General features: G+C 48.4%; 2 protein-coding genes across 2 annotated transcripts in view; one reads left to right on the top strand and one right to left on the bottom strand.

Moving 5' to 3' along the window:
• The first annotated feature begins 4,118 nt into the window (after nt 1-4,118).
• The window catches only part of LOC109866680 (brain-enriched guanylate kinase-associated protein), a 49,953-nt gene continuing 27,191 nt past the window's right edge, over nt 4,119-26,880 (top strand). The window contains exon 1 of the mRNA XM_020455464.2: nt 4,119-4,322. The gene's annotated coding sequence lies outside the window, so the exon portion shown is untranslated. The remainder of the gene's footprint in view (nt 4,323-26,880) is intronic.
• Nucleotides 8,234-9,667, bottom strand: LOC116356195 (sperm protamine P1-like). The gene is made up of 3 exons (XM_031800509.1): nt 9,541-9,667; nt 9,046-9,186; nt 8,234-8,292 (listed from the first exon to the last, which is right to left on the bottom strand). Exons 1-3 carry the CDS (start codon nt 9,665-9,667, stop codon nt 8,234-8,236), a joined length of 327 nt encoding a protein of 108 aa, XP_031656369.1.

Below are 26,880 nucleotides of genomic sequence, written 5' to 3'. Positions count from 1 at the left end.
CACCGCCTGGTGAGAGTGTCATTCCTCCCCACCGCCTAGTGAGAGTCTCATTCCTCCCCACCGCCTGGTGAGAGTCTCATTCCTCCCCACCGCCTGGTGAGACTGTCATTCCTCCCCACCTCCTGGTGAGAGTCTCATTCCTCCCCACCGCCTGGTGAGAGTGTCATTGCTCCCCACCGTCTGGTGAGAGTCTCATTCCTCCCCACCGCCTGGTGAGAGTCTCATTCCTCCCCACCGCCTGGTGAGAGTGTCATTCCTCCCCACCTCCTGGTGAGAGTCTCATTCCTCCCCACCGCCTGGTGAGAGTCTCATTGCTCCCCACCGTCTGGTGAGAGTCTCATTCCTCCCCACCGCCTGGTGAGAGTCTCATTCCTCCCCACCACCTGGTGAGAGTCTCATTCCTCCCCACCGCCTGGTGAGAGTCTCATTCCTCCCCACCGCCTGGTGAGAGTCTCATTCCTCCCACCGCCTGGTGAGAGTCTCATTCCTCCCCACCGCCTGGTGAGAGTCTCATTCCTCCCCACCGCCTGGTGAGAGTCTCATTCCTCCCCACCGCTTGGTGAGAGTCTCATTCCTCCCCACCGCCTGGTGAGAGTGTCATTCCTCCCCACCGTCTGGTGAGAGTCTCATCCCTCCCCACCGCCTGGTGAGAGTCTCATTCCTCCCTACCGCCTGGTGAGAGTCTCATTCCTCCCCATCGCCTGGTGAGAGTGTCATTCCTCCCCACTGCCTGGTGAGAGTCTCATCCCTCCCCACCGCCTGGTGAGAGTCTCATTCCTCCCCACCGCCTGGTGAGAGTGTCATTCCTCCCCACCGCCTAGTGAGAGTCTCATTCCTCCCCACCGCCTGGTGAGAGTGTCATTGCTCCCCACCGTCTGGTGAGAGTCTCATTCCTCCCCACCGCCTGGTGAGAGTCTCATTCCTCCCCACCGCCTGGTGAGAGTGTCATTCCTCCCCACCTCCTGGTGAGAGTCTCATTCCTCCCCACCGCCTGGTGAGAGTCTCATTGCTCCCCACCGTCTGGTGAGAGTCTCATTCCTCCCCACCGCCTGGTGAGAGTCTCATTCCTCCCCACCCGCTGGTGAGAGTCTCATTCCTCCCCACCGCCTGGTGAGAGTCTCATTCCTCCCCACCGCCTGGTGAGAGTCTCATTCCTCCCCACCGCCTGGTGAGAGTCTCATTCCTCCCCACCGCCTGGTGAGAGTCTCATTCCTCCCCACCGCTTGGTGAGAGTCTCATTCCTCCCCACCGCCTGGTGAGAGTGTCATTCCTCCCCACCGTCTGGTGAGAGTCTCATCCCTCCCCACCGCCTGGTGAGAGTCTCATTCCTCCCTACCGCCTGGTGAGAGTCTCATTCCTCCCCACCGCCTGGTGAGAGTGTCATTCCTCCCCACTGCCTGGTGAGAGTCTCATCCCTCCCCACCGCCTGGTGAGAGTCTCATTCCTCCCCACCGCCTGGTGAGAGTGTCATTCCTCCCCACCGCCTAGTGAGAGTGTCATTCCTCCCCACCGCCTGGTGAGAGTCTCATTCCTCCCCACCGCCTGGTGACATAATATGAAATTCAACAGATGGTGCCACCTGTTCCCCTCTCCCCCCTCTCTCTTTGTTCTCGCTCTTTTTTCTCTTCAGCTCAATACATATACAGTCACTGCCAGCAACTCTCATGGAGGGGGGGGGGGGGGGGGGGTGCAGTTGCCATGTATCTGCAGTCTGGCTGATATTGAGGTTTCTGCTCTCCCACTCTCTCTCTTTCTCTCTCCCTCTCTTAATATGACAGGATTGTTCTCTTTACAGATGTACACAGACTCTGTAGCCTGACGGGCTCTCTGCATGAGAGAGAGCAAGAAGGAGAGAGAGACAAATGGAGGGAAAGAGACAGGGAGAAGGAGATAGAAGAGAGAGTGAGAGAGAGAAAAGAGATGGAAACAGAGAGTGCAAGTGTTAAGTGAAATGTATGTGTGAGTGAGTGTTTGTGTCTCCTATGTTCCTCTAATCTCCTGTGATTTTCTTTTAGGTTCCTGATGAGGAGATGAATACCATAAGGTAAGATGACATTCTCTCTCCATTATTCCCTACCTGCCTCCTCAGCCAGGTCACCCATGATACAAGTCATTATTACACGTCCATCCATGTCTGAGGACGTCGGGAGATGACGTGGAAACCGGCCACTAGGGGGCAACAGTGAGCGCTGTTACCTTCAAGTAGGTTTCGGTTTTGCTAGGGTTTTGTGGACGCGGATGGGTGTAAGGATCTGACGCATGTTTGAATCTAGCGATAGAAAGTTGTTTTTGATTGTTTTTAAATGAAGGTTATCCTAAACCTTAACCCTTACCTTAAACATTCAGAGTTAATACCAATCCTTAAACATTCAGAGTTAAAACCCAACCTTAAACATTCGGAGTTAATACCTAACCTTAAACATTCAGAGTTAATCTCTAACCTTAAACATTCAGAGTTAATACCTAACCTTAAACATTCAGACTTAAAACCTAACTTTAAACATTCCGAGTTAATCCCTAAATTTAAACATTCCGAGTTAATACCTAACCTTAAACATTCAGAGTTAATACCTAACCTTAAACATTCAGAGTTAATACCTAACCTTAAACATTCAGAGTTAATACCTAACCTTAAACATTCAGAGTTAATCCCTAACCTTAAACATTCAGAGTTAATCTCTAACCTTAAACATTCGGAGTTAATCCCTAAACTTAAACATTCAGTGTTAATACCTAACCTTAAACATTCAGAGTTAATACCTAACCTTAAACATTCAGAGTTAATACCTAACCTTAAACATTCAGAGTTAAAACCTAACCTTAAACATTCGGAGTTAATACCTAACCTTAAACATTCAGAGTTAATCTCTAACCTTAAACATTCGGAGTTAATCTCTAACCTTAAACATTCAGAGTTAATCCCTAAACTTAAACATTCAGTGTTAATACCTAACCTTAAACATTCAGAGTTAATACCTAACCTTAAACATTCAGAGTTAATACCTAACCTTAAACATTCAGAGTTAAAACCTAACCTTAAACATTCGGAGTTAATACCTAACCTTAAACATTCAGAGTTAATCTCTAACCTTAAACATTCAGAGTTAATACCTAACCTTAAACATTCAGAGTTAATACCTAACCTTAAACATTCAGAGTTAATACCTAACCTTAAACATTCAGAGTTAATCTCTAACCTTAAACATTCAGAGTTAATACCTAACCTTAAACATTCAGAGTTAATACCTAACCTTAAACATTCAGAGTTAATCTCTAACCTTAAACATTCAGAGTTAATACCTAACCTTAAACATTCAGAGTTAAAACCTAACCATAAACATTCGGAGTTAATCTCTAACCTTAAACATTCGGAGTTAATCCCTAAATTTAAACATTCAGAGTTAATACCTAACCTTAAACATTCAGAGTTAATACCTAACCTTAAACATTCAGAGTTAATACCTAACCTTAAACATTCAGAGTTAATACCTAACCTTAACCCTTACCTTAAACATTCAGAGTTAATACCTAACCTTAAACATTCAGAGTTAATCCCTAACCTTAAACATTCAGAGTTAATCCCTAACCTTAAACATTCAGAGTTAATACCTAACCTTAAACATTCAGAGTTAATCCCTAACCTTAAACATTCAGAGTTAATACCTAACCTTAAACATTCAGAGTTAATCCCTAACCTTAAACATTCAGAGTTAATCCCTAACCTTAAACATTCAGAGTTAATCCCTAACCTTAAACATTCAGAGTTAATGCCTAAACTTAACCCGAACCTTAAAAATTCTCAGTTAATGTCTAAATGTAACCTTAAAAATGTCAAAATTTGACGTTTGAGAAACATAGCTTCTGAAGTGAGACTGTGAGAGCTTGTTGTGCCTCTTTCCCTGCCTGCCCAGTCCTCCGTCTCTCTCTCTCTCTCGCTCTCTCGCTCTGTCTTTGTCTAGCTCTCCTGCTCTTTCTCTCTCTCTCTCTCTCTCTCTCTCTCTCTCTCTCTCTCTCTCTCTCTCTCTCTCACTCTCTCTCTCTCTCTCTCTCTCTCTCTCTCTCTCTCTCTCTTCTCCTTCTCTCCACCTCTCCTCTGCTACTGGGGGTTTCTCCAAGCTTATCAAACCTGGGTAAGCCAGCCCTCGATCACACGGAAGGGCTTTCACCAGCAGCCCCAGCACACACAAACACATACACATACAGACTCAGCACCGCTCCCCTCACACATACAGCAAAGAGTGGAGGCAGCAGGCAGGATTTCTGTGTCATCATCACCAGCACCAGCGATTCACAATGAGACTCTGTGTGAGCACCAAGGGAAGGTACTGCTCCTTCAACAGAGGGAACGTCTTTCATTGGGATCTGGGGTTGGCATTGTGTGTGTGTGTCACTGTGTGTGAGATTTATCGCTACTGTATGTTTGCGCAGTTTTCAATTTGCTTTACATCGGTGTAGCCTAGAGCTTAAATGGTATTTGGAATTATCATACATGTCATTCTTTGCAAAGGATAGTAGTAAAATTCCTGAATAGAACATGTAGTTCCACTGCACTGGTACAGTAGTTATACCACAGAATTATTTTCAGGCTTATTGTTCAATACAGGGAACATGTCAAATAAAAACTGCCGTATATTGTATTTAAACATTTCCTCCTTGGACAGCGAGAGAGAAGGCTTGGCTAAAAGGTGTTTAAAGGTTTGATGAGTGAACTAGGATGTTGCTGTGGTGTTTTATCACTCTGATATGTCTGATATAATTCTGGGAAGTCACCTGTAGTTTCAGGGAAGCCACAAATACCTTTTCAGTGTACGGTCATTTAGAGGGAGAAAAATAGCTATTTACCCTGGTTCCTCTTTAGGTTTCTTCCTAGGCTCCTGCCTTCTAGTGAGTTGTTCTAGCCCCTGTGATTCTGCCTCTGCATTGGGTGTCTGTAAAGGATTTTGTGACAGCTGCTGATGTTATATAATACATTTGATTGATTGATTGACATGGATATTTAGCTATCCAACGCTTTTTATCCTATGAACATTTCTTATAAACCTCCCATACCCCTCTGATGTTATAAAATTAGTACCATGTTCAATGCTATTACGATTGTATTTTCTGGGAGAAATAAAACCACCCTCTTATACCTCTTTAAAATGGTATTGCTCTTCCCTCCATCATATTGCTATTAACTTTCCATCAGATCAGCTACAATCTTACTGTCAGAATAGTTTTTGTTCAACCAGTCCTTAATTTAAGGAAATAGCCTATAGATAGCCTGGAAATAGCCTGGACATAACCTGGAACACATAGTACTATATACCTTGGCTATATGGTGTAATGATGTTCAGATGAGTGAGGCTAAATGTCTTTTTTAAATGCCAGGGAGGGTCAATTCATTTGATGGGCTGTTTTTACCAACACCCTGTATTGATTATCATCACCTCTGTGACCGACGTTAGCCGCTAACCATTTGGCTCTTTAATTATATAGTACAACGACACAAGTGCCAAATCTACATTACGATGGACTAGAATATTATACTCCATTCTAGATTTAAAAAAATATGGTCCATAAAGTTTGAAATTCTTCTTTGTCTTCACAATACATGATTGATTTAAAGACACATTTAATCATCAGGAGCAGGAACTGTGGTTCAATCCCTTCTTATTTACAGTCACCTGTGGCTGTCCAACCCCAGAGAGATAGAGTAGTAGGGTAAAGGGAAAAAGAGACATGGACCTACAGATTTGACACCAACCCCCAGAGTGAATCACTCAGCGCTCCTGTCCCAGTGACCCCAGTACTCCCAAGTATACCAGACAAAGAAAATGATGAAATGTGTTGAAATCTCTTCAATGTGTGTCCTCATTTGTATTTGTATTTATTATGGATCCCCATTAGCTGCTGCCAAGGCAAGGCAAGGCACTCTTCCTTGGGTCCTGCAAAATGAAGGCAGTTGTACAATTTTTGAAACACTACAATACATTCATAAGCCCCTTATTCTGGCTCAAATTTCCTGTATGTATTTTGACCTCCGTCTTATGTAGTAAATGTATATTTTATTGTGAGACAAATTTGAGGGATAGGTAAAGGGAGAGAGAGAGAGCTCCATATGGCCCCATGTCCCTGTCATGGTGTGTAGGAGTGAGGAGTCATGCAGTGTTAAATGCAAAAGAAGTGAGTTGGGTTAGAGACTGTCTCCCAGGCTCGAATGGACTGGGCTGGATGGCTATTCGCTAATGATCTACTCAAACATGGTGAATGGCTCATTGCAGAAGAAGACAGACCTGCCAGGGGTTGATCTTTTCTCTTTCTCTTTCTCTCTCTCTCTCTCTCTCTCTCTCTCTCTCTCTCTCTCTCTCTCTCTCTCTCTCTTTTTATCTCTCTTTCTTTCTTTCTTTCTTTCGCTCTCTCTCTCTCTCTTTCTCTCTATCTCTTTCTCTCTCTCTTTCTCTCCCTCTCTCTCTCTCTCTCTCTCTCTCTCTCTCTCTCTCTCTCCCTCTCTCTCTCTCTCTCTCCCTCTCTCTCTCTCTCTCTTTCTCTCTCTGTCTCTACAACTCTCTCTCCATCTTCCTCTCTCACACGCAGGCCTCCTGGCAAATCTTTTGTATTGTTGTTGTCCATTTGAGTTAGTCACTAACAATGTGTTGTGAAGGCCTGGTAGCTCATTGTGAGTGTGTTCTATTTTTAATGACTTGAACCAGTTATTTAGTATATTTTTGTATCTCACTGGGTCCAAGTATCTTATATTTTCCAACATATCCTGCCATTTGGATTAACAAACCACTGTTTTCATAATGTGTGAAAAGCAAAACGTATCATGTCCTCCTTTTGATAAAATGACTTGTTTTCACAATCTGTGACTCCATCATCCTCTGCCAGAAGAAGTTCTGCATCTCAACACAAGTGTAACTTTGGGAAAACAAATCACATTCCGGTAAAGAATGGAGAATTCCCTGTGGGGTTTGCTCGGCACCATAACAGGTTTTATATGCCTGCGAGTGGAGGCTGTGTTAATTTCAGAACAGCATGTGTATGTGTGTATGTGTGTATGTGTGTGTATGTGTGTGTGTGTGTGTATGTGTGTATGTGTGTGTATGTGTGTGTGTGTGTGTGTTGTTTTCTGTCGGTTGTGTGTGTGTGTTGTTTTCCGTCGGTTGTGTGTGTGTTGTTTTCCGTTGTGTGTGTGTGTGTGTGTGTGTGTGTTGTTTTCCGTTGTGTGTGTGTGTGTACTCGTTCATGTTGTTTTTTTGCTCATGTTGTTTTTCGACATTGGCGCCATCAGGTTTCCCACTTTCCGTTGATCCCAAATCCCTTCCAGGGTACCTTCAACAGTGTAGGAAATCAATTATTTCAGCTAAGTACCATCAACAGTGTAGGAAATCCATTCTTTCAGCTAAATACCATCAACAGTGTAGGAAATCACTTCTCCCGGTAACTAGCCCAGTGCTGTTGGTAATGAAGCAGTTGGGGGTGGTGGCTGGGAAAGGGAAACTTGTAGGTTTGTTCTGAGTGGATCAATGCTCTCAGGTGTGGGTCCACTGTGGGGACTGTACCGCCCGTAGGAATAGAGCTAATTGGACATTCTAATTCCACGCTACCACTGGTCTTACAGACAGAGCCTACTGGGAAGTGGGGACAGGAGTTTTTCCTGCTTAGGTCAAAATAATAATAATAAGAAGAATTTAAAAAATTATATATAGTGCTTTTTATGCGGAATCATAAAATCTCTTTTAAAAAATCACATTCAGGGAGCTGGCAGTTGATCTTCCACAGCCAGACGATGATGCATTTCAGTAAAGGAGTAGCTCGAGTGGAGGAGGCGTTAATGGTAAAGCCAGGGTGTGAGAAACATCAATCAGACAGGCCCCTCTGTCAGTCACAGCTCCTCTGTAGGTAGGCTGGAACATCCACCACTGAACGTGTAGCACCTGCCTAGGTGGTAATTTGGTAGCTGTAAACGCCCAAGAGACCATCACACCTCAGCAGTAATCAGCAACAGTGTCCTGTGAGGTGAGCCTCTGTCATCCCCTCACGCAGTCCACATCTTTCCAGAAACCAAGCTGGAATAAAAATATGAAAATGTGTTTTTCAGGTGTTGATTGATCATTCAGATTAGATTAGCTAGCTAGCTATATCATCAGTCCTGCAACTCCATGGATCATCACTCAACAGGTTATCAAAAAAAATACACAAAATAACAAAAATATGTACAATACTTGCAGAGTTCTCAGCCAAGGTCTCCTTACAGCACCATGGCAACCATAGGTGACACAGGCCCTCTGATCAGAGCCTGACTCAGATCTGGTCCATCAGTTAATAAGTGTAGTTACTTTTAGTAAGCCAGGTAGGAAGGACAAGCAACAGTACTACTGACACATTAATAGCCCTGCTATAACTGGTCAAGTTATGTGGTAAGGAAACCACTCCTGGCCGATCCTGCCGATCGTCTATGGTCGGCTCTGTGGCTCTGTCTGTCAGAAGGCAAGGCACACACAGGCAGCCTGCTCATGCTGCTACTGCTCTTCCTGCTGCTCATCATCCTACTCCTGCTCCTGCTGCTGCTCCTCCTCCTGCTACTGCTACTGCTCGTACTCCTCCTGCTTCTCCTGCTTCTACTCATCCTCCTGCTCTGCTACTTCTCCTTCTGCTCTTACTCCTCCTGCTCATACCCCCTCTGCTACTGTTCCTGCTCCTCCTGCTCATACTCCTCCTGTTACTGCTACCTCTCCTCCTGCTACTGCTCCTCCTGCTACTGCTCCTCCTGCTGCTACCCCTCCTCCTCCTGCTACTGCTTCTCCTCCTGCTTACTGCTCCTTCTGCTGCTACCCCTCCTCCTCCCACTACTGCTCCTCCCGCTACTGCTCCTCCTGCTACTGCTCCTCCTGCTGCTACCCCTCCTCCTCCTGCTACTGCTCCTCCTCCTGCTACTGCTCCTCCTGCAGCTACCCCTCCTCCTGCTGCTACCCCTCCTCCTGCTACTGCTCCTCCTGCTGCTACCCCTCCTCCTCCTGCTACCCCTCCTCCCCCTGCTACTTCTCCTCCTCCTGCTCATACTTCTCCTGTTACTGCTCATCCTGCTCCTGCTCCTCCTGCTACTGCTCCTCCTCCTGCTACTGCTCCTGCTTCTACTCATCCTCCTCCTGCTACTGATCCTACTCCTGCTACTGCTCCTCCTCCTGCTACGGCTCCTGCTTCTACTTATCCTCCTCCTGCTACTGCTCCTGCTTCAACTTATTCTCCTCCTGATACTGCTCCTCCTCCTGCTACTGCTCCTCCTGCCGCTACTGCTCCTCCTGCTACTGCTCCTCCTCCTGCTCCTGCTACTGATCCTCCTCCTGCTACTGCTCCTCCTGCTGCTTCTGCTTCTCCTCCTGCTACGGCTCCTGCTACTGCTACTTCTCCTCATGCTACTGCTACTGTTACTTCTCCTCCTGCTGCTTCTACTTCTCCTCCTGCTGCTTCTACTTCTCCTCCTGCTACTGATACTTCTCCTCCTGCTACTGCTACTTCTCCTCCTGCTACTGCTACTTCTCCTCCTGCTACTGCTACTTCTCCTCCTGCTATTGCTACTTCTCCTCCTGCTACTGCTACTTCTACTTCTCCTCATGCTACTGCTACTGTTACTTCTCCTCCTGCTGCTTCTACTTCTCCTCCTGCTACTTCTACTTCTCCTCATGCTACTGCTACTGTTACTTCTCCTCCTGCTGCTTCTACTTCTCCTCCTGCTACTGCTACTTCTCCTCCTGCTACTGCTACTTCTCCTCCTGCTACTGCTACTTCTCCTCCTGCTACTGCTACTTCTCCTCCTGCTACTGCTACTTCTACTTCTCCTCATGCTACTGCTACTGTTACTTCTCCTCCTGCTGCTTCTACTTCTCCTCCTGCTGCTTCTACTTCTCCTCCTGCTACTGCTACTTCTCCTCCTGCTACTGCTACTTCTCCTCCTGCTACTGCTACTTCTCCTCCTGCTACTGCTACTTCTCCTCCTGCTACTGCTACTTCTCCTCCTGCTACTGCTACTGTTACTGATCCTCCTACTGCTACTTCTCCTCCTGCTGCTTCTACTTCTCCTCCTGCTGCTTCTACTTCTCCTCCTGCTACTGCTACTTCTCCTCCTGCTACTGCTACTTCTCCTCCTGTTACTGCTACTGATCCTCCTCCTGCTATTGCTCCTCCTGCTGCTACTGCTACTTCTCCTGCTCCTCCTCCTCCTCCTACTACTACTACTACTGCTCCTCCTCCTACTACTACTGCTCCTCCTCCTCCTCCTCCTTCTCCTCCTCCTCCTGCTACTGCTCCTCCTCTTCCTCCTCCTCCTACTACTGCTCCTCCTCCTCCTCCTACTACTGCTCCTCCTTCTCCTACTACTACTGCTCCTCCTCCTACTACTACTGCTCCTCCTCCTCCTCCTGCTACTTCTCCTGCTTCTACTTATTCTCCTCATGCTACTGCTCCTCCTACTGCTACTGCTCCTCCTACTGCTGCTATGCCATCCTCCTCTTTCATGTTGCCTAAAAGGTCTATGGTTTTGTCAAACAGTACACACTTTTAGTTTTTGTTGTCCTAGGCTACCTGGCTAAAATTCTTGCTTGCTAGTATAACTTCCTTTCATGGGCAACGACGTGCCAGGCCAGTTAGTTAACATTAGCCTACTATGTCTAGTTGCATACTGAACACCCATCCTCTCAGGCCAGGGGAACAGTGTATTCATTTGTGGTTGGATCAGAATCACTGTTACAATCATTGGCCAGTAGGAGAATGAAGTAAATACACAAGTTGAAATCCCTATCTCCCTCCAAGGCTAATTTAGGAAAGGGGTGGTTTTAGCTAGCTAGTTGGCCAATGAAGGTCAATGAAACAACGAGATCCTGCAACAATTCAAGTTTTTTTCTGTCAATGTCGTTTGGCTTCTGATGTGTTGTGATTGGTGTGAAGCCAAATTCAAACCGGCGCTGGGACCATTCACAGCTGAGCTCACTCAGTTTAGCTCAACACTGATTGGCTATTATTTTATTTAAAAAATGATCAAGGGAGGCCATTGCATTCAATGCTACGGGCAGCAACAATGTCACACTCTTTTTGACCAGACAGCATCAGATAGATGGGCTACACATACAGAGGCAGAGAGGTGCTGTTTCGCTCAGATGCTTTACCGGTGAGATACATTCAGCCTCTTGTGAATTTGGGGGGAAGCCTGGCTTCCCTTGGAATCCATTATATGCCACTGTGCATGAGTCAGCCAGGCAGCCACTCAGGGCTCACCCCCTTTAATGCTGAGTCTGAGCCTGCCATTAGGGCTTTCTCCTTTAATGCTGAGTCTGGGCCTGGGCTTTCCTGACAGCTAATCCGTCTACCGAGGTAGACGAGTACATGGAGGGGTGGAGAGATGGAGTGATGGACAGATGGAGGGTTTGAGAGGAGGGGAGAAGGAGGGGTGGAGTGGTGGAGAGATGGAGTGGTGGAGAGATGGAGGGGTGGAGTGAGGGAGAGATGCAAGGGTGGAGAGGTGGAGGGGTGGAGTGATGAAGAGGTGGAGGGGTGGAAAGGTGGAGGTGTGGAGGTGTGGAGAGATGGAGGGGTGGAGAGGTGGAGAAATGGAGGGGTGGGGGGGGTGGAGAGGTGGAGAGGTGGAAGGGTGGAGAGGTGGAAGGGTGGAAAGGTGGAGAGGTGGAGAGGTGTAGAGGTGGAGGGGTGGAGAGGTGGAGGGGTGGAGAGGTGGAGTGATGGAGGGGTGGAGAGGTGGAGTGATGGAGAGGTGGAGGGTGGAGAGGTGGAGTGATGGAGAGGTGGAGGGGTGGAGAGGTGGAGGGGTGGAGAGGTGGAGAAATGGAGGGTTGGGGGGTGGAGAGGTGGAAGGGTGGAGAGTTGGAGGGGTGGCAAGGTGGAGGGGTGGAGAGGTGGAGTGATGGATAGGTGGAGGGGTGGAGGGTGGAGAGGTGGAGGTGTGGAGAGGTGGAGAGATGGAGGGGTGGAGAGGTGGAGGGGTGGAGAGGTGGAGGGGTGGAAGGGTGGAGAGATGGAGGGGTGGCAAGGTGGAGGGGTGGAGAGGTGTAGAGATGGAGGGGTGGAGAGATGGAGGGGTGGAGAGGTGGATTGATGGAGAGATGGAGTGATGGAGAGATGGAGTGATGGAGAGGTGGAGGGGTGGAGAGGTGGAGTGATGGAGAGGTGGAGGGGTGGAGAGGTGGAGTGATGGAGAGGTGGAGTGATGGAAAGGTGGAGTGATGGAAAGGTGGAGTGATTGAGAGATGGAGGGGTGGAGTGATGGAGAGGTGGAGGGCTGGAGAGATGGAGGGGTGGAGAGGTGGAGGGGTGGAGAGATGGAGGGGTGGAGAGGTGGAGTGATGGAGAGATGGAGTGATGGAGAGATGGAGTGATGGAGAGGTGGAGGGGTGGAGAGGTGGAGTGATGGAGAGGTGGAGGGGTTGAGTGATGGAAAGGTGGAGTGATTGTGAGATGGAGGGGTGGAGTGATGGAGAGGTGGAGGGGTGGAGAGATGGAGTGATGGAGAGATGGAGTGATGGAGAGGTGGAGGGGTGGAGTGATGGAGAGGTGGAGAGGTGGAGGGGTGGAGTGATGGAGAGGTGGAGGGGTGGAGAGATGGAGTGATGGAGAGATGGAGTGATGGAGAGATGGAGTGATGGAGAGGTGGAGTGATTGAGAGATGGAGAGGTGGAGTGATGGAGAGATGGAGGGGTGGAGAGGTGGAGTGATGGAGAGATGGAGGGGTGGAGAGGTGGAGGGGTGGAGAGATGAGTGATGGAGAGGTGGAGTGATGGAGAGGTGGAGTGATGGAAAGGTGGAGTGATTGAGAGATGGAGGGGTGGAGTGATGGAAAGGTGGAGTGATTGAGAGATGGAGGGGTGGAGTGATGGAGAGGTGGTGGGGTGGAGGGGTGGAGTGATGGAGAGATGGAGTGATGGAGGGGTGGAGGGGTGGAGAGGTGGAGTGATGGAGAGGTGGAGGGGTGGAGTGATGGAGAGGTGGAGGGGTGGAGAGGTGGAGTGATGGAGAGTTGGTGGGGTGGATAGGTGGAGGGGTGGAGAGATGGAGAGGTGGAGTGATGGAGAGGTGGAGTGATGGAGAGGTGGAGTGATGGAGAGATGGAGGGGTGGAGAGGTGGAGTGATGGAGGGGTGGAGAGGTGGAGTGATGGAGAGATGGAGGGGTGGAGAGGTGGAGTGATGGAGAGGTGGAGTGATGGAGAGGTGGAGTGATGGAGAGATGGAGAGATGGTGATGGAGAGATGGAGTGATGGAGAGGTGGAGTGATGGAGAGATGGAGAGGTGGAGTGATGGAAAGATGGAGGGGTGGAGAAGTGGAGTGATGGAGAGGTGGGGTGATGGAGAGGTGGAGGGGTGGAGTGATGGAGAGGTGGAGGGGTGGAGAGGTGGAGTGATGGAGAGTTGGTGGGGAGGATAGGTGGAGGGGTGGAGAGATGGAGAGGTGGAGTGATGGAGTGATGGAGAGGTGGAGTGATGGAGAGGTGGAGTGATGGAGAGGTGGAGTGATGGAGTGATGGAGAGATGGAGAGGTGGAGTGATGGAGAGATGGAGTGATGGAGAGATGGATGGGTGGAGAGGTGGAGAGATGGAGGGTTGGAGAGGTGGAGTGACAGAGAGATGGAGGGGTGGAGAGGTGGAGTGATGGAGAGGTGGAGTGATGGAGAGGTGGAGTGATGGAGAGATGGAGGGGTGGAGAGGTGGAGTGATGGAGAGGTGGAGTGATGGAGAGATGGATGGGTGGAGAGGTGGAGAGATGGAGGGTTGGAGAGGTGGAGTGACAGAGAGATGGAGGGGTGGAGAGGTGGAGTGATGGAGAGGTGGAGTGATGGAGAGGTGGAGTGATGGAGAGATGGAGAGGTGGAGTGATGGAGAGATGGAGAGATAGAGTGATGGAGAGATGGAGTGATGGAGAGGTGGAGAGATGGAGAGGTGGAGTGATGGAGAGATGGAGAGGTGGAGTGATGGAGGGGTGGAGAGGTGGAGTGATGGAGAGATGGAGGGGTGGAGAGGTGGAGTGATGAGAGATGGAGAGGTGGAGTGATGAGAGATGGAGAGGTGGAGTGATGGAGAGGTGGAGTGATGGAGAGGTGGAGTGATGGAGAGATGGAGAGGTGGAGGGATGTAGAGATGGAGTGATGGAGAGATGGAGAGGTGGAGTGATGGAGAGATGGAGTGATGGAGAGGTGGAGAGATGGAGAGGTGGAGTGATGGAGAGATGGAGGGGTGGAGAGGTGGAGTGATGGAGAGGTGGAGTGATGGAGAGATGGAGAGGTGGAGTGATGGAGAGGTGGAGTGATGGAGAGGTGGAGTGATGGAGAGATGGAGAGGTGGAGGGATGTAGAGATGGAGTGATGTAGAGATGGAGTGATGGAGAGGTGGAGTGATGGAGAGATGGAGAGGTGGAGTGATGGAGAGATGGAGTGATGGAGAGGTGGAGTGATGGAGTGATGGAGAGATGGAGGGGTGGAGAGGTGGAGTGATGGAGAGGTGGAGTGATGGAGAGGTGGAGTGATGGAGAGGTGGAGTGATGGAGAGATGGAGGGGTGGAGAGGTGGAGAGATGGAGGGGTGGAGAGGTGGAGTGACGGAGAGATGGAGAGGTGGAGTGATGGAGAGGTGGAGTGATGGAGAGGTGGAGTGATGGAGAGATGGAGTGATGGAGAGATGGAGTGATGGAGAGGTGGAGAGATGGAGAGGTGGAGTGATGGAGAGATGGAGGGGTGGAGAGGTGGAGTGATGGAGGGGTGGAGAGGTGGAGTGATGGAGAGATGGAGAGTTGGAGTGATGGAAAGATGGAGGGGTGGAGAGGTGGAGTGATGAGAGATGGAGAGGTGGAGTGATGGAGAGGTGGAGTGATGGAGAGGTGGAGTGATGGAGAGATGGAGAGGTGGAGGGATGTAGAGATGGATTGATGGAGAGATGGAGTGATGGAGAGATGGAGAGGTGGAGTGATGGAGAGATGGAGAGGTGGAGTGATGGAGGGGTGGAGAGATGGAGTGATGGAGAGATGGAGAGGTGGAGTGATGGAGGGGTGGAGAGGTGGAGTGTTGGAGAGATGGAGGGGTGGAGAGGTGGAGTGATGGGAAAGCCATTCTTGGTTATTTCTTCAACGCTCCCTTTAATTCTTTCTTTCTCTGTCTTTCTTGTTCATTCGTTCTTTTAATCGCCTCTCTCACTCTCTCTCTCTCTCTCTCTCTCCTTGTCTCTCTCTGTCTCCCTGTCTCCCCCTCCCTGTCTCTCTCTCTCTCCCTGTCTCTCTCTCCGTCTCTCTCTCCCTGTCTCTCTCTCCCTGTCTCTCTCTCCCTGTCTCTCTCTCTCTGTCTCTCTCTGTTGCTCTCTTTCTTTCTTTCTCTCTCTCTCTGTGTCTCTCTCTCTCTCCCTGTCTCTCTCTCCCTGTCTCTCTCTCCCTGTCTCTCTCTGTCCCTCTCTTTCTTTCTCTCTCTCTCTGTGTCTCTCTCTCTCTCTCCCTCCCTCTTTACTGCAGGAGGGCAGATCTGAGAAGCAGGTCCTTTACTCTCTTTCCCTGCAGCCCCTGCTGTCTCTCTCTCTCTCTTCCCTCCTACCTCATTCCCTCATCACCCCTCCTCCTCTCGCTGCTCTCAATATCTTCATTTTCAGCCCCCCTCTCAAATGTCAGGATGGCACATGAGTGGGAGGCAGCAGCAGTTCCATCTGAATCGAGAACAGTCTATGTTTTCTCCGATATGAGAGGATTGGGTCAGGGAGGGGATTTAGAGGAGAGAGGGAAGATCTCAATTGCATACTCCTCGCGTCCTCTGTCCTCGTCTCCTTTTCAAAACCCATTGGATGAGAAAGCCAGATATCCCTCCCCTCTGACCTTCTCCTCCAATGAGTTTTGAGGAGGATAGGAGAGAGGAGAGAGAACGTAAGGAGTATGCAATTGAGATTCTCCCAGTGTGAGGGTGTTTGACACCATGAGAAATGTGTGTGTGTTTGTGTGTTGGGGAAGGTTGTCCGTTATGTCGCAGCTAGAAGACATTGTTAATTTATCTCCCAGGGAGGATTAGATTGAGTGGGTAGAGTCTTGCTGAGATACTGAGAAACACGCACACACACAAACGCATGTGCACACACAAGCAAACAAGGAAAAGCACACACACACGGACACATACACATACACACACGCACACACACACACACACACACACACAGACACACTGTGTGTGATGACTCAGAGGGGTGCAGCTGGAGTTGATAAGGTCCCAGTCGTGAGGATGAGCTGTCAGCACAAATGATCTCTCTATGACAGTGTGTGTGTATGTATCTGCGTGCGTGCGTTCGTTTGTGTGTGTCTGTTTGCATCTGGGTGCGTTCTTTTGTGTATGTGTTTGTGTGCATGTGTGAGTTTGCATCTGGGTGTGTTCGTTAGTGTGTGTGCGTGTGTGTGTGTGTGTGTTTGTGTCAGCCATAACATTTCATTTGTAAGGCACAGTCTTGCCCACCACCGCTGTGGCTCTGAGTCTCGCTGTGCTCACTGCTTGACAGTCCATCTTATTCTAAGCCCGGAGGTGCTTTGATCAAGTCGCAGTCTGTCTCCTCTCATTACCTACAGTTTTTTTGCCTGATGACAGCTGCACCTGTGCTGTGGACCCAATCGAGACAGGAGCTGAAATATTTACAGAAGTGGCCTCTGTCATAGTGATTTAATGCTAGAGAGTGAAGATGTGAAAATGTTTCCTCCTGTGTGTACACTGCACGTCCACTTGAGAAATTCATTTGGTTTGATGATTCGGGAGTCAAATATCTGATCACTGTGGTTGGGTTTCAATCAGTGACGTAGGCAGAAATCCATTGAAGGCAGGTCCAGCTAAAAATTAGATGGGACAAAATTTGGCCTCTCAAATCATCATTAGATGATGATAAAAGCATAGCCTACACTATATTTTACTGTAATCTAATGTGATTTGCATTACAGACCAAATAGTCTTGTAGGCGTAAGAAACATTTAACATGAGACTCACATAGACCTACACATATTAAACCAGAGGCCTATAATGAATGGACTACAAGACTAGAACATAGTTCCCTGACAGAGCAGTAATAATCCAGGGCTGGTGTCCTGACAGAGCAGTAATAATCCAGGGCTAGTGCCCTGACAGAGCAGTAATAATCCAGGGCTGGTGTCCTGACAGAGCAGTAATAATCCAGGGCTCGTGCCCTGACAGAGCAGTAATAATCCAGGGCTGGTGTCCTGACAGAGCAGTAATAATCCAGGGCTCGTGCCCTGACAGAGCAGTAATAATCCAGGGCTAGTGCCCTGACAGAGCAGTAATAATCCAGGGCTAGTGCCCTGACAGAGCAGTAATAATCCAGGGCTAGTGCCCTGACAGAGCAGTAATAATCCAGGGTCGGTGCCCTGATAGAGCAGTAATAACCCAGGGCTAGTGCCCTGACAGAGCAGTAATAATCCAGGGCTAGTGCCCTGACAGAGCCGTAATAATCCAGGGCTCGTGCCCTGACAGAGCAGTAATAATCCAGGGCCCGTGCCCTGACAGAGCAGTAATAATCCAGGGCTCATGCCCTGACAGAGCAGTAATAATCCAGGGTCGGTGCCCTGATAGAGCAGTAATAACCCAGGGCTAGTGCCCTGACAGAGCAGTAATAATCCAGGGCTAGTGCCCTGACAGAGCCGTAATAATCCAGGGCTCGTGCCCTGACAGAGCAGTAATAATCCAGGGCCGGTGCCTTGACAGAGCAGTAATAATCCAGGGCTAGTGCCCTGACAGAGCAGTAATAATCCAGGGCTCGTGCCCTGACAGAGCAGTAATAATCCAGGGCTCGTGCCCTGACAGAGCAGTAATAATCCAGGGCCGGTGCCCTGACAGAGCAGTAATAATCCAGGGCTCGTGCCCTGACAGAGCAGTAATAATCCAGGGCTCGTGCTCTGACAGAGCAGTAATAATCCAGGGCTCGTGCCCTGACAGAGCAGTAATAATCCAGGGCTCGTGCCCTGACAGAGCAGTAATAATCCAGGGTCGGTGCCATGATAGAGCAGTAATAACCCAGGGTTAGTGCAGTGACAGAGCAGTAAAAATCCAGGGCTAGTGCCATGGCAGAGCCGTAATAATCCAGGGTTTGTGCCCTGACAGATCAGTAATAATCCAGGGCCGGTGCCCTGACAGAGCAGTAATAATCCAGGGCTTGTGCCCTGACAGAGCAGTAATAATCCAGGGCTAGTGCCCTGACAGAGCAGTAATAATCCAGGGCTTGTGCCCTGACAGAGCAGTAATAATCCAGAGCTCGTGCCCTGACAGAGCAGTAATAATCCAGGGCCGGTGCCCTGACAGAGCAGTAATAATCCAGGGCCGGTGCCCTGACAGAGCAGTAATAATCCAGGGCTAGTGCCCTGACAGAGCAGTAATAATCCAGGGCTAGTGTCCTGACAGAGCAGTAATTATCCAGGGCTCGTGCCCTGACAGAGCAGTAATAATCCAGGGCTCGTGCCCTGACAGAGCAGTAATAATCCAGGGCTCGTGCCCTGACAGAGCAGTAATAATCCAGGGCTCGTGCCCTGACAGAGCAGTAATAATCCAGGGCTCGTGCCCTGACAGAGCAGTAATAATCCAGGGCTTGTGCCCTGACAGAGCAGTAATAATCCAGGGTCGGTGCCCTGATAGAGCAGTAATAACCCAGGGCTAGTGCCCTGACAGAGCAGTAATAATCCAGGGCTAGTGCCCTGACAGAGCCGTAATAATCCAGGGTTCGTGCCCTGACAGAGCAGTAATATTCCAGGGCCGGTGCCCTGACAGAGCAGTAATAATCCAGGGCTCTAGCCCTGACAGAGCAGTAATAATCCAGGGCTCGTGCCCTGACAGAGCAGTAATAATCCAGGGTCGGTGCCCTGATAGAGCAGTAATAACCCAGGGCTAGTGCCCTGACAGAGCAGTAATAATCCATGTCTAGTGCCCTGACAGAGCCGTAATAATCCAGGGCTCGTGCCCTGACAGAGCAGTAATAATCCAGGGCTCGTGCCCTGACAGAGCAGTAATAATCCAGGGCTCGTGCCCTGACAGAGCAGTAATAATCCAGGGTCGGTGCCCTGATAGAGCAGTAATAACCCAGGGCTAGTGCCCTGACAGAGCAGTAATAATCCAGGGCTAGTGCCCTGACAGAGCCGTAATAATCCAGGGTTCGTGCCCTGACAGAGCAGTAATATTCCAGGGCCGGTGCCCTGACAGAGCAGTAATAATCCAGGGCTCATGCCCTGACAGAGCAGTAATAATCCAGGGCTCGTGCCCTGACAGAGCAGTAATAATCCAGGGTCGGTGCCCTGATAGAGCAGTAATAACCCAGGGCTAGTGCCCTGACAGAGCAGTAATAATCCAGGTATAGTGCCCTGACAGAGCCGTAATAATCCAGGGCTCGTGCCCTGACAGAGCAGTAATAATCCAGGGCTCGTGCCCTGACAGAGCAGTAATAATCCAGGGCTCGTGCCCTGACAGAGCAGTAATAATCCAGGGCTCGTGCCCTGACAGAGCAGTAATAATCCAGGGTTTGTGCCGTGACAGAGCAGTAATAATCCAGGGCTCGTGCCCTGACAGAGCAATAATAATCCAGGGCTCGTGCCCTGACAGAGCAGTAATAATCCAGCGCTTGTGCCCTGACAGAGCAGTAATAATCCAGGGCTCGTGCCCTGACAGAGCAGTAATAATCCAGGGTCGGTGCCCTGATAGAGCAGTAATAACCCAGGGCTAGTGCCCTGACAGAGCAGTAATAATCCAGGGCTAGTGCCCTGACAGAGCAGGAATAATCCAGGGCTCGTGCCCTGACAGAGCAGTAATAATCCAGGGCTCGTGCCCTGACAGAGCAGTAATAATCCAGGGTTGGTGCCCTGATAGAGCAGTAATAACCCTGGGTTAGTGCAGTGACAGAGCAGTAAAAATCCAGGGCTAGTGCCCTGGCAGAGCCGTAATAATCCAGGGATTGTACCCTGACAGATCAGTAATAATCCAGGGCCGGTGCCCTGACAGAGCAGTAATAATCCAGGGCTTGTGCCCTGAAAGAGCAGTAATAATCCAGGGCTAGTGCCCTGACAGAGCAGTAATAATCTAGGGCTTGTGCCCTGACAGAGCAGTAATAATCCAGAGCTCGTGCCCTGACAGAGCAGTAATAATCCAGGGCCGGTGCCCTGACAGAGCAGTAATAATCCAGGGCCGGTGCCCTGACAGATCAGTAATAATCCAGGGCTAGTGCCCTGACAGAGCAGTAATAATCCAGGGCTATTGCCCTGACAGAGCAGTAATAATCCAGGGCTAGTGTCCTGACAGAGCAGTAATTATCCAGGGCTCGTGCCCTGACAGAGCAGTAATAATCCAGGGCTCGTGCCCTGACAGAGCAGTAATAATCCAGGGCTCGTGCCCTGACAGAGCAGTAATAATCCAGGGTCGGTGCCCTGATAGAGCAGTAATAACCCAGGGCTAGTGCCCTGACAGAGCAGTAATAATCCAGGGCTAGTGCCCTGACAGAGCTGTAATAATCCAGGGTTCGTGCCCTGACAGAGCAGTAATAATCCAGGGCTCGTGCCCTGACAGAGCAGTAATAATCCAGGGTCGGTGCCCTGATAGAGCAGTAATAACCCAGGGCTCGTGCCCTGACAGAGCCGTAATAATCCAGGGCTAGTGCCCTGACAGAGCCGTAATAATCCAGGGCTCGTGCCGTGACAGAGCAGTAATAATCCAGGGCCGGTGCCCTGACAGAGCAGTAATAATCCAGGGCTCGTGCCCTGACAGAGCAGTAATAATCCAGGGCTCGTGCCCTGACAGAGCAGTAATAATCCAGGGTCGGTGCCCTGATAGAGCAGTAATAACCCAGGGCTAGTGCCCTGACAGAGCAGTAATAATCCAGGGCTAGTGCCCTGACAGAGCCGTAATAATCCAGGGCTAGTGCCCTGACAGAGCAGTAATAATCCAGGGCTAGTGCCCTGACAGAGCAGTAATAATCCAGGGCTAGTGCCCTGACAGAGCAGTAATAATCCAGGGCTGGTGCCCTGACAGAGCAGTAATAATCCAGCGCTCGTGCCCTGACAGAGCAGTAATAATCCAGGGCTTGTGCCCTGACAGAGCAGTAATAATCCAGCGCTCGTGCCCTGACAGAGCAGTAATAATCCAGGGCTAGTGCCCTGACAGAGCAGTAATAATCCAGGGCTGGTGTCCTGACAGAGCAGTAATAATCCAGGGCTTGTGCCCTGACAGAGCAGTAATAATCCAGGGCTTGTGCCGTGACAGAGCAGTAATAATCCAGGGCTCGTGCCCTGACAGAGCAGTAATAATCCAGGGCTCGTGCCCTGACAGAGCAGTAATAATCCAGGGCTCGTGCCCTGACAGAGCAGTAATAATCCAGGGTCGGTGCCCTGATAGAGCAGTAATAACCCAGGGCTAGTGCCCTGACAGAGCAGTAATAATTCAGGGCTAGTGCTCTGACAGAGCAGTAATATTCCAGGGCTAGTGCCCTGACAGAGCAGTAATAACCCAGGGCTAGTGCCCTGACAGAGCAGTAATAATCCAGGGCTAGTGCCCTGACAGAGCAGTAATAACCCAGGGCTAGTGCCCTGACAGAGCAGTAATAATCTAGGGCTAGTGCACTGACAGAGCAGTAATAATCCAGGGCTCGTGCCCTGACAGAGCAGTAATAATCCAGGGCTCGTGCCCTGACAGAGCAGTAATAATCCAGGGCTCGTGCCCTGACAGAGCAGTATTAATCCAGGGTCGGTGCCCTGACAGAGCAGTAATAATCCAGGGCTCGTGCCCTGACAGAGCAGTAATAATCCAGGGCTCGTGCCCTGACAGAGCAGTAATAATCCAGGGCTCGTGCCCTGACAGAGCAGTAATAATCCAGGGTCGGTGCCCTGATAGAGCAGTAATAGCCCAGGGCTAGTGCCCTGACAGAGCAGTAATAATCCAGGGCTAGTGCTCTGACAGAGCAGCAATATTCCAGGGCTAGTGCCCTGACAGAGCAGTAATAACCCAGGGCTAGTGCCCTGACAGAGCAGTAATAATCCAGGGCTAGTGCCCTGACAGAGCCGTAATAATCCAGGGCTCGTGCCCTGACAGAGCAGTAATAATCTAGGGCCGGTGCACTGACAGAGCAGTAATAATCCAGGGCTCGTGCCCTGACAGAGCAGTAATAATCCAGGGCTCGTGCCCTGACAGAGCAGTAATAATCCAGGGCTCGTGCCCTGACAGAGCAGTAATAATCCAGGGCTCGTGCCCTGACAGAGCAGTAATAATCCAGGGCTCGTGCCCTGACAGAGCAGTATTAATCCAGGGTCGGTGCCCTGACAGAGCAGTAATAACCCAGGGCTAGTGCCCTGACAGAGCCGTAATAATCCAGGGCTCGTGCCCTGACAGAGCAGTAATAATCCAGGGCCGGTGCCCTGATGGAGCAGTAATAATCCAGGGCTCGTGCCCTGACAGAGCAGTAATAATCCAGGGCCGGTGCCCTGACAGAGCAGTAATAATCCAGGGCCGGTGCCCTGACAGAGCAGTAATAATCCAGGGCCGGTGCCCTGACAGAGCAGTAATAATCCAGGGCTGGTGCCCTGACAGAGCAGTAATAATCCAGGGCTCATGCCCTGACAGAGCAGTAATAATCCTCTGCCGGTGCCAGAATGAATCAGTTGAACGGACATTTCTATACCTCATCTCCGTTTTTCCCCCTGTGTGCCTGTGCAAGGGTTTTATAATGGGTGTCAAAATAAAGACAATTCCTACCTATCTGCACACCAGTATTTTTATATGCGCATTTCCTTGGAACAATCTAATTTCAATAATAACGGTTAATCGTAAAAAAAATATGAATTTAAATTGTAAAAATCTAAAATACAACTAATGCAATAGCACCAGCCTTTGCTAAATGGACACATTGACAGCCTACACCGTGATTCATTGGCAGCTGTCAGTTTCTCCCTAGGAGAGGTGGGTGTGGAGTCAGACGCAGGAGAGAGCAAATTGCAAGAAAGAGCGTTTTATTTACAAGTCCAAAGAACAGGAACAGGGCCACAACAGTAGCCACAAAACAACAGGAACATAGTCCCAAAAGGAAAACACCTGTTCAACAGAACAAACCAAAACGCAACCCAAACAAATGATAGCTAAACGAACAATCTCGCACAAAACCAAGAGGGTAGGGTGAGATTAAATACCCCACTAATAACCTAAACTATACACAGGTGAACATCAAGACAGACAAAACCAAACGAAAACGAAAAGGGATCAGTGGCAGCTAGTAGACAGACAACGACGACCACCGAGCGCTGCCCGAACAGGGAGAGGAGCTACCTTTGGTGGAAGTCGTGACAGCGGCTAAATAAAGAGGCATTGCACTCAGAGATAGCCTACAGGCCAATGCAGCAGTAGGCCTATACAGCGGCTAAATAAAGAGGCATTGCACTCAGAGATAGCCTACAGGCCAATGCAGCAGTAGGCCTATACAGCGGCTAAATAAAGAGGCATTGCACTCAGAGATAGCCTACAGGCCAATGCAGCAGTAGGCCTATACAGCGGCTAAATAAAGAGGCATTGCACTCAGAGATAGCCTACAGGCCAATGCAGCAGTAGGCCTATACAGCGGCTAAATAAAGAGGCATTGCACTCAGAGATAGCCTACAGGCCAATGCAGCAGTAGGCCTATACAGCGGCTAAATAAAGAGGCATTGCACTCAGAGATAGCCTACAGGCCAATGCAGCAGTAGGCCTATACAGCGGCTAAATAAAGAGGCATTGCACTCAGAGATAGCCTACAGGCCAATGCAGCAGTAGGCCTATAACTTCCATCTTCAACTAAGTGAAATACATATAGGCCTAAAGCAGACAAATTAAATCAGTTGAAAATATCCTGATGAAAATCCAGGTTCTTTCTATCGGATTAATCTCTTTACTCCACCTGTCTGTCTCCATTTTTATACGTCTTGAATTGAGCTATTGCTAGTGATGTGCAACATTGTATAAACTCAGCTGGTTGCCATGCTTCCTCAACCTTATCAGGACAGAAACCACCGGTGGCAATTTTAGCATGTAAATCTTGGTGGGGCAAAAAAAAAAAGAAAGTGGGCTGTATGCCAGCAAAGCCACTACACAACATCATGCTAAACAATACATGAATTGGACTATAATGGTGACAAACAGTGCCCACAAACGGTTAGGGCCTACATAAAGCTGTCCCAACAGCAGAGTCCACAAAGCAGTTCCAACACCTTACCACCACCACTACGACGGACGTAGTCAATATAACTATTTGTTCAGCACTTTTGAAATTCAGAACATGGGCCGTTCTTACAGTGTTCTCCCTGTACACCAAGTCAGAACCGTAGGATAGATAAAGGGGACATATAAGCAGACAATGAAAGCTCTTGAAATATTCAGTGATTACATTTCTCTTAAACAGGTTATAGGCTACATGTGCACCACCAAGTCAGAACAGTAGGCAAAATTAAGAGGTGAAAATAGAACAAATTATTAGGGTGAGGCACATGGGCTACTAACAGCTTACTACACAACATACACTTAGTATTACTTTTACTTAGCTACAGTATGCATATCTCCCTGGAATATTACATAATTTATGCAGCAGCATACAAGACATTTTTGGACTCACCTTGTTGTGTTGTGCTCACTTGAACAGGAAGGTGGCGCGGCAGTCCTTCGTGGGCAAATTTTGTCATCAAAGTTTGCCATTCTCTAGATATATGGTGCTTTCAAGACAACTGGGAACTCAGGAAAAAAAGTAGAATCATTATGAAGTCAGTGATCTTCAGGTCATAGCTCTAGAAAGAGGCCCAAGTTCCAGATTTACAATTCCAAGTTGGATGAAAGTATTTTGCAGTCGTAGCTCATTTTTCCCAAGTTCCTAGTTGTCTTGAACTCACTAAAGTCAGTGGTTTTTAGCACGGCACTAATCATGATTCATTGACAGCATGGCTAATGTTGAATGTTTATCATTTTAAACTAGGAATAGAGACCCTTAATCTTAGACTTGGTACCGCACAGCCACTCCACTGAATAGCAGGCTAATGATTGCTTTGCAATGCTTGCAATAAGCCACTGATTCCTTCCAAACCTCTCATTGTTGAATTTGCGATTTCCAACTTGTTGTGTAATGTTTATGTCCAATGGCCGATGAGCACTGATACATTTTATCTATAATTTCTCTTAATTATTACTCTTCAAATGACAAGGATTAATAAGGATTTGCCAGTGGATTGTCGACTTGATTCATGATGAAGCCTGCTAGCTAAGATATTGAAAGTATGATGTTGACATGATCAGTGCAATCAAAGCTACTGTAGATACAACATGAGTTGAAGTAATTTTATCTGTGACCAATGAACTTGAGCCTTCTTGGATGGGCACTTCTAATGTAACTCTATGGCAGCACCCAAGGGGCTGGACTCTTTGAAGTCTACACTTAGACTTGGCTATGACGTAGTGTCCCCATGAGTGACAGAACACTGAGACAATCACGGCGCAACGCTTCGTATTTTCTGCTGGCCCACCCCACCACCACAGAAAGCACTGAGCTTGGATGAAACACCTGCATTTTAGATCTGCCTTACTCAAGAAAACAAAAAGAGACCATGTTTGTATGCGGCTTTATTAACTCATTAATATATATATATTTTTTACATTGTTTGCAAACTGATATGTGACACATATTAATGACAAAATAACATGAAAAATAGACAAGCCCCTTTTTAATTTAAAATTGTATTTATTTTTTCTAAAAATGTTGCCACTATTTACCACACATGCTCATTGCTCACATGAAGCACACCAAACAAAAGACAATGAAACAATTTACTAAACTCCTAAATTATGGTTAAGAAATAAACCAAAATGTGTTTCTCAGAAGTGTAGCAGGTTGGGAACTGCAAACAATGTTTCCAGAAAGATAAAGGTAAATGACTGTAATACATGCGTTAACAGAAATTAATCGAACCAAATTACCGGGATTAGTGGTACATTTACTAGGCCTACTGGTTACATATGTCATGGGGAATTGATTAAAAAACAAAAACAAAGGACAAACAATTCACATAATGAAACAATGAATGTGCAAAAATTGGTGGGAGACAGTGGAGCACATTCTGGAGAGCTGAGCGCATGTATTTTGGAGAGAGATGCCCATATCGTCCCCACACATCCCTCCCCTTCTTCTTGTCTCAACATTTTGAATTATACTCAGGACACATTATCTTCACATATGTTAGATGCTTTTCACTGACCCGTCCAACTCAATAATCAGCTAGGCCTATTGCCATACGCGCTGCCCAAATTGCTGGCTTCCCAAATACTAGGTATAGGCCTACATGTATGCACTTATGATTTGAAACAATCCACAGCTATTTATTTTAAGAAGCTAATGATCCTCTATGGCTAAGTCAAGCTCTCTTGTAATATATTTTGAATTATTTTATTTAGACAGGAGTAATTCTATAATTTTGGCAAAATATCAATTGACTTTAGGGGAAGCCAACATCCGAGCCAACTTTCCTTTCCAATTCGCAAGTGACTGAAACGAGAGATCTGTATATAATAACGAGATGCTCATGTCTCCGCACAAACAATGCGAGTTGTTGTCCCAAAGGCGGGAATGCAGGCGACAAGCAAAGGTCTGCATATTATGCCCATACAAACACATTGGGCTTATTCAGGACAGATTTAGGCGAGAGTGAACCCTCTCGCTTCGCCTCTTCCTCTTTGCCGAAACTAGCGAGCAAAACAGCGCCGCTCTCTCTTACTATAGTCCATGTATCTGATGCTGTCTGTCCAGAAACAGTATGACATGCCATACACCTTTTGTCCAGACAGCATCAGATACATGGTCAACACATACGGAGACAGAGAGGCGCTGTTTATCTCACTTGGATTC

This window comes from Oncorhynchus kisutch, linkage group LG21 (assembly GCF_002021735.2).
Source record: "Oncorhynchus kisutch isolate 150728-3 linkage group LG21, Okis_V2, whole genome shotgun sequence".
Taxonomy (NCBI): Eukaryota; Metazoa; Chordata; class Actinopteri; order Salmoniformes; family Salmonidae; genus Oncorhynchus; species Oncorhynchus kisutch.
The sequence above is the reverse complement of the archived record's forward strand: the minus strand, read 5'-3'. Positions and strand labels throughout refer to the sequence as shown.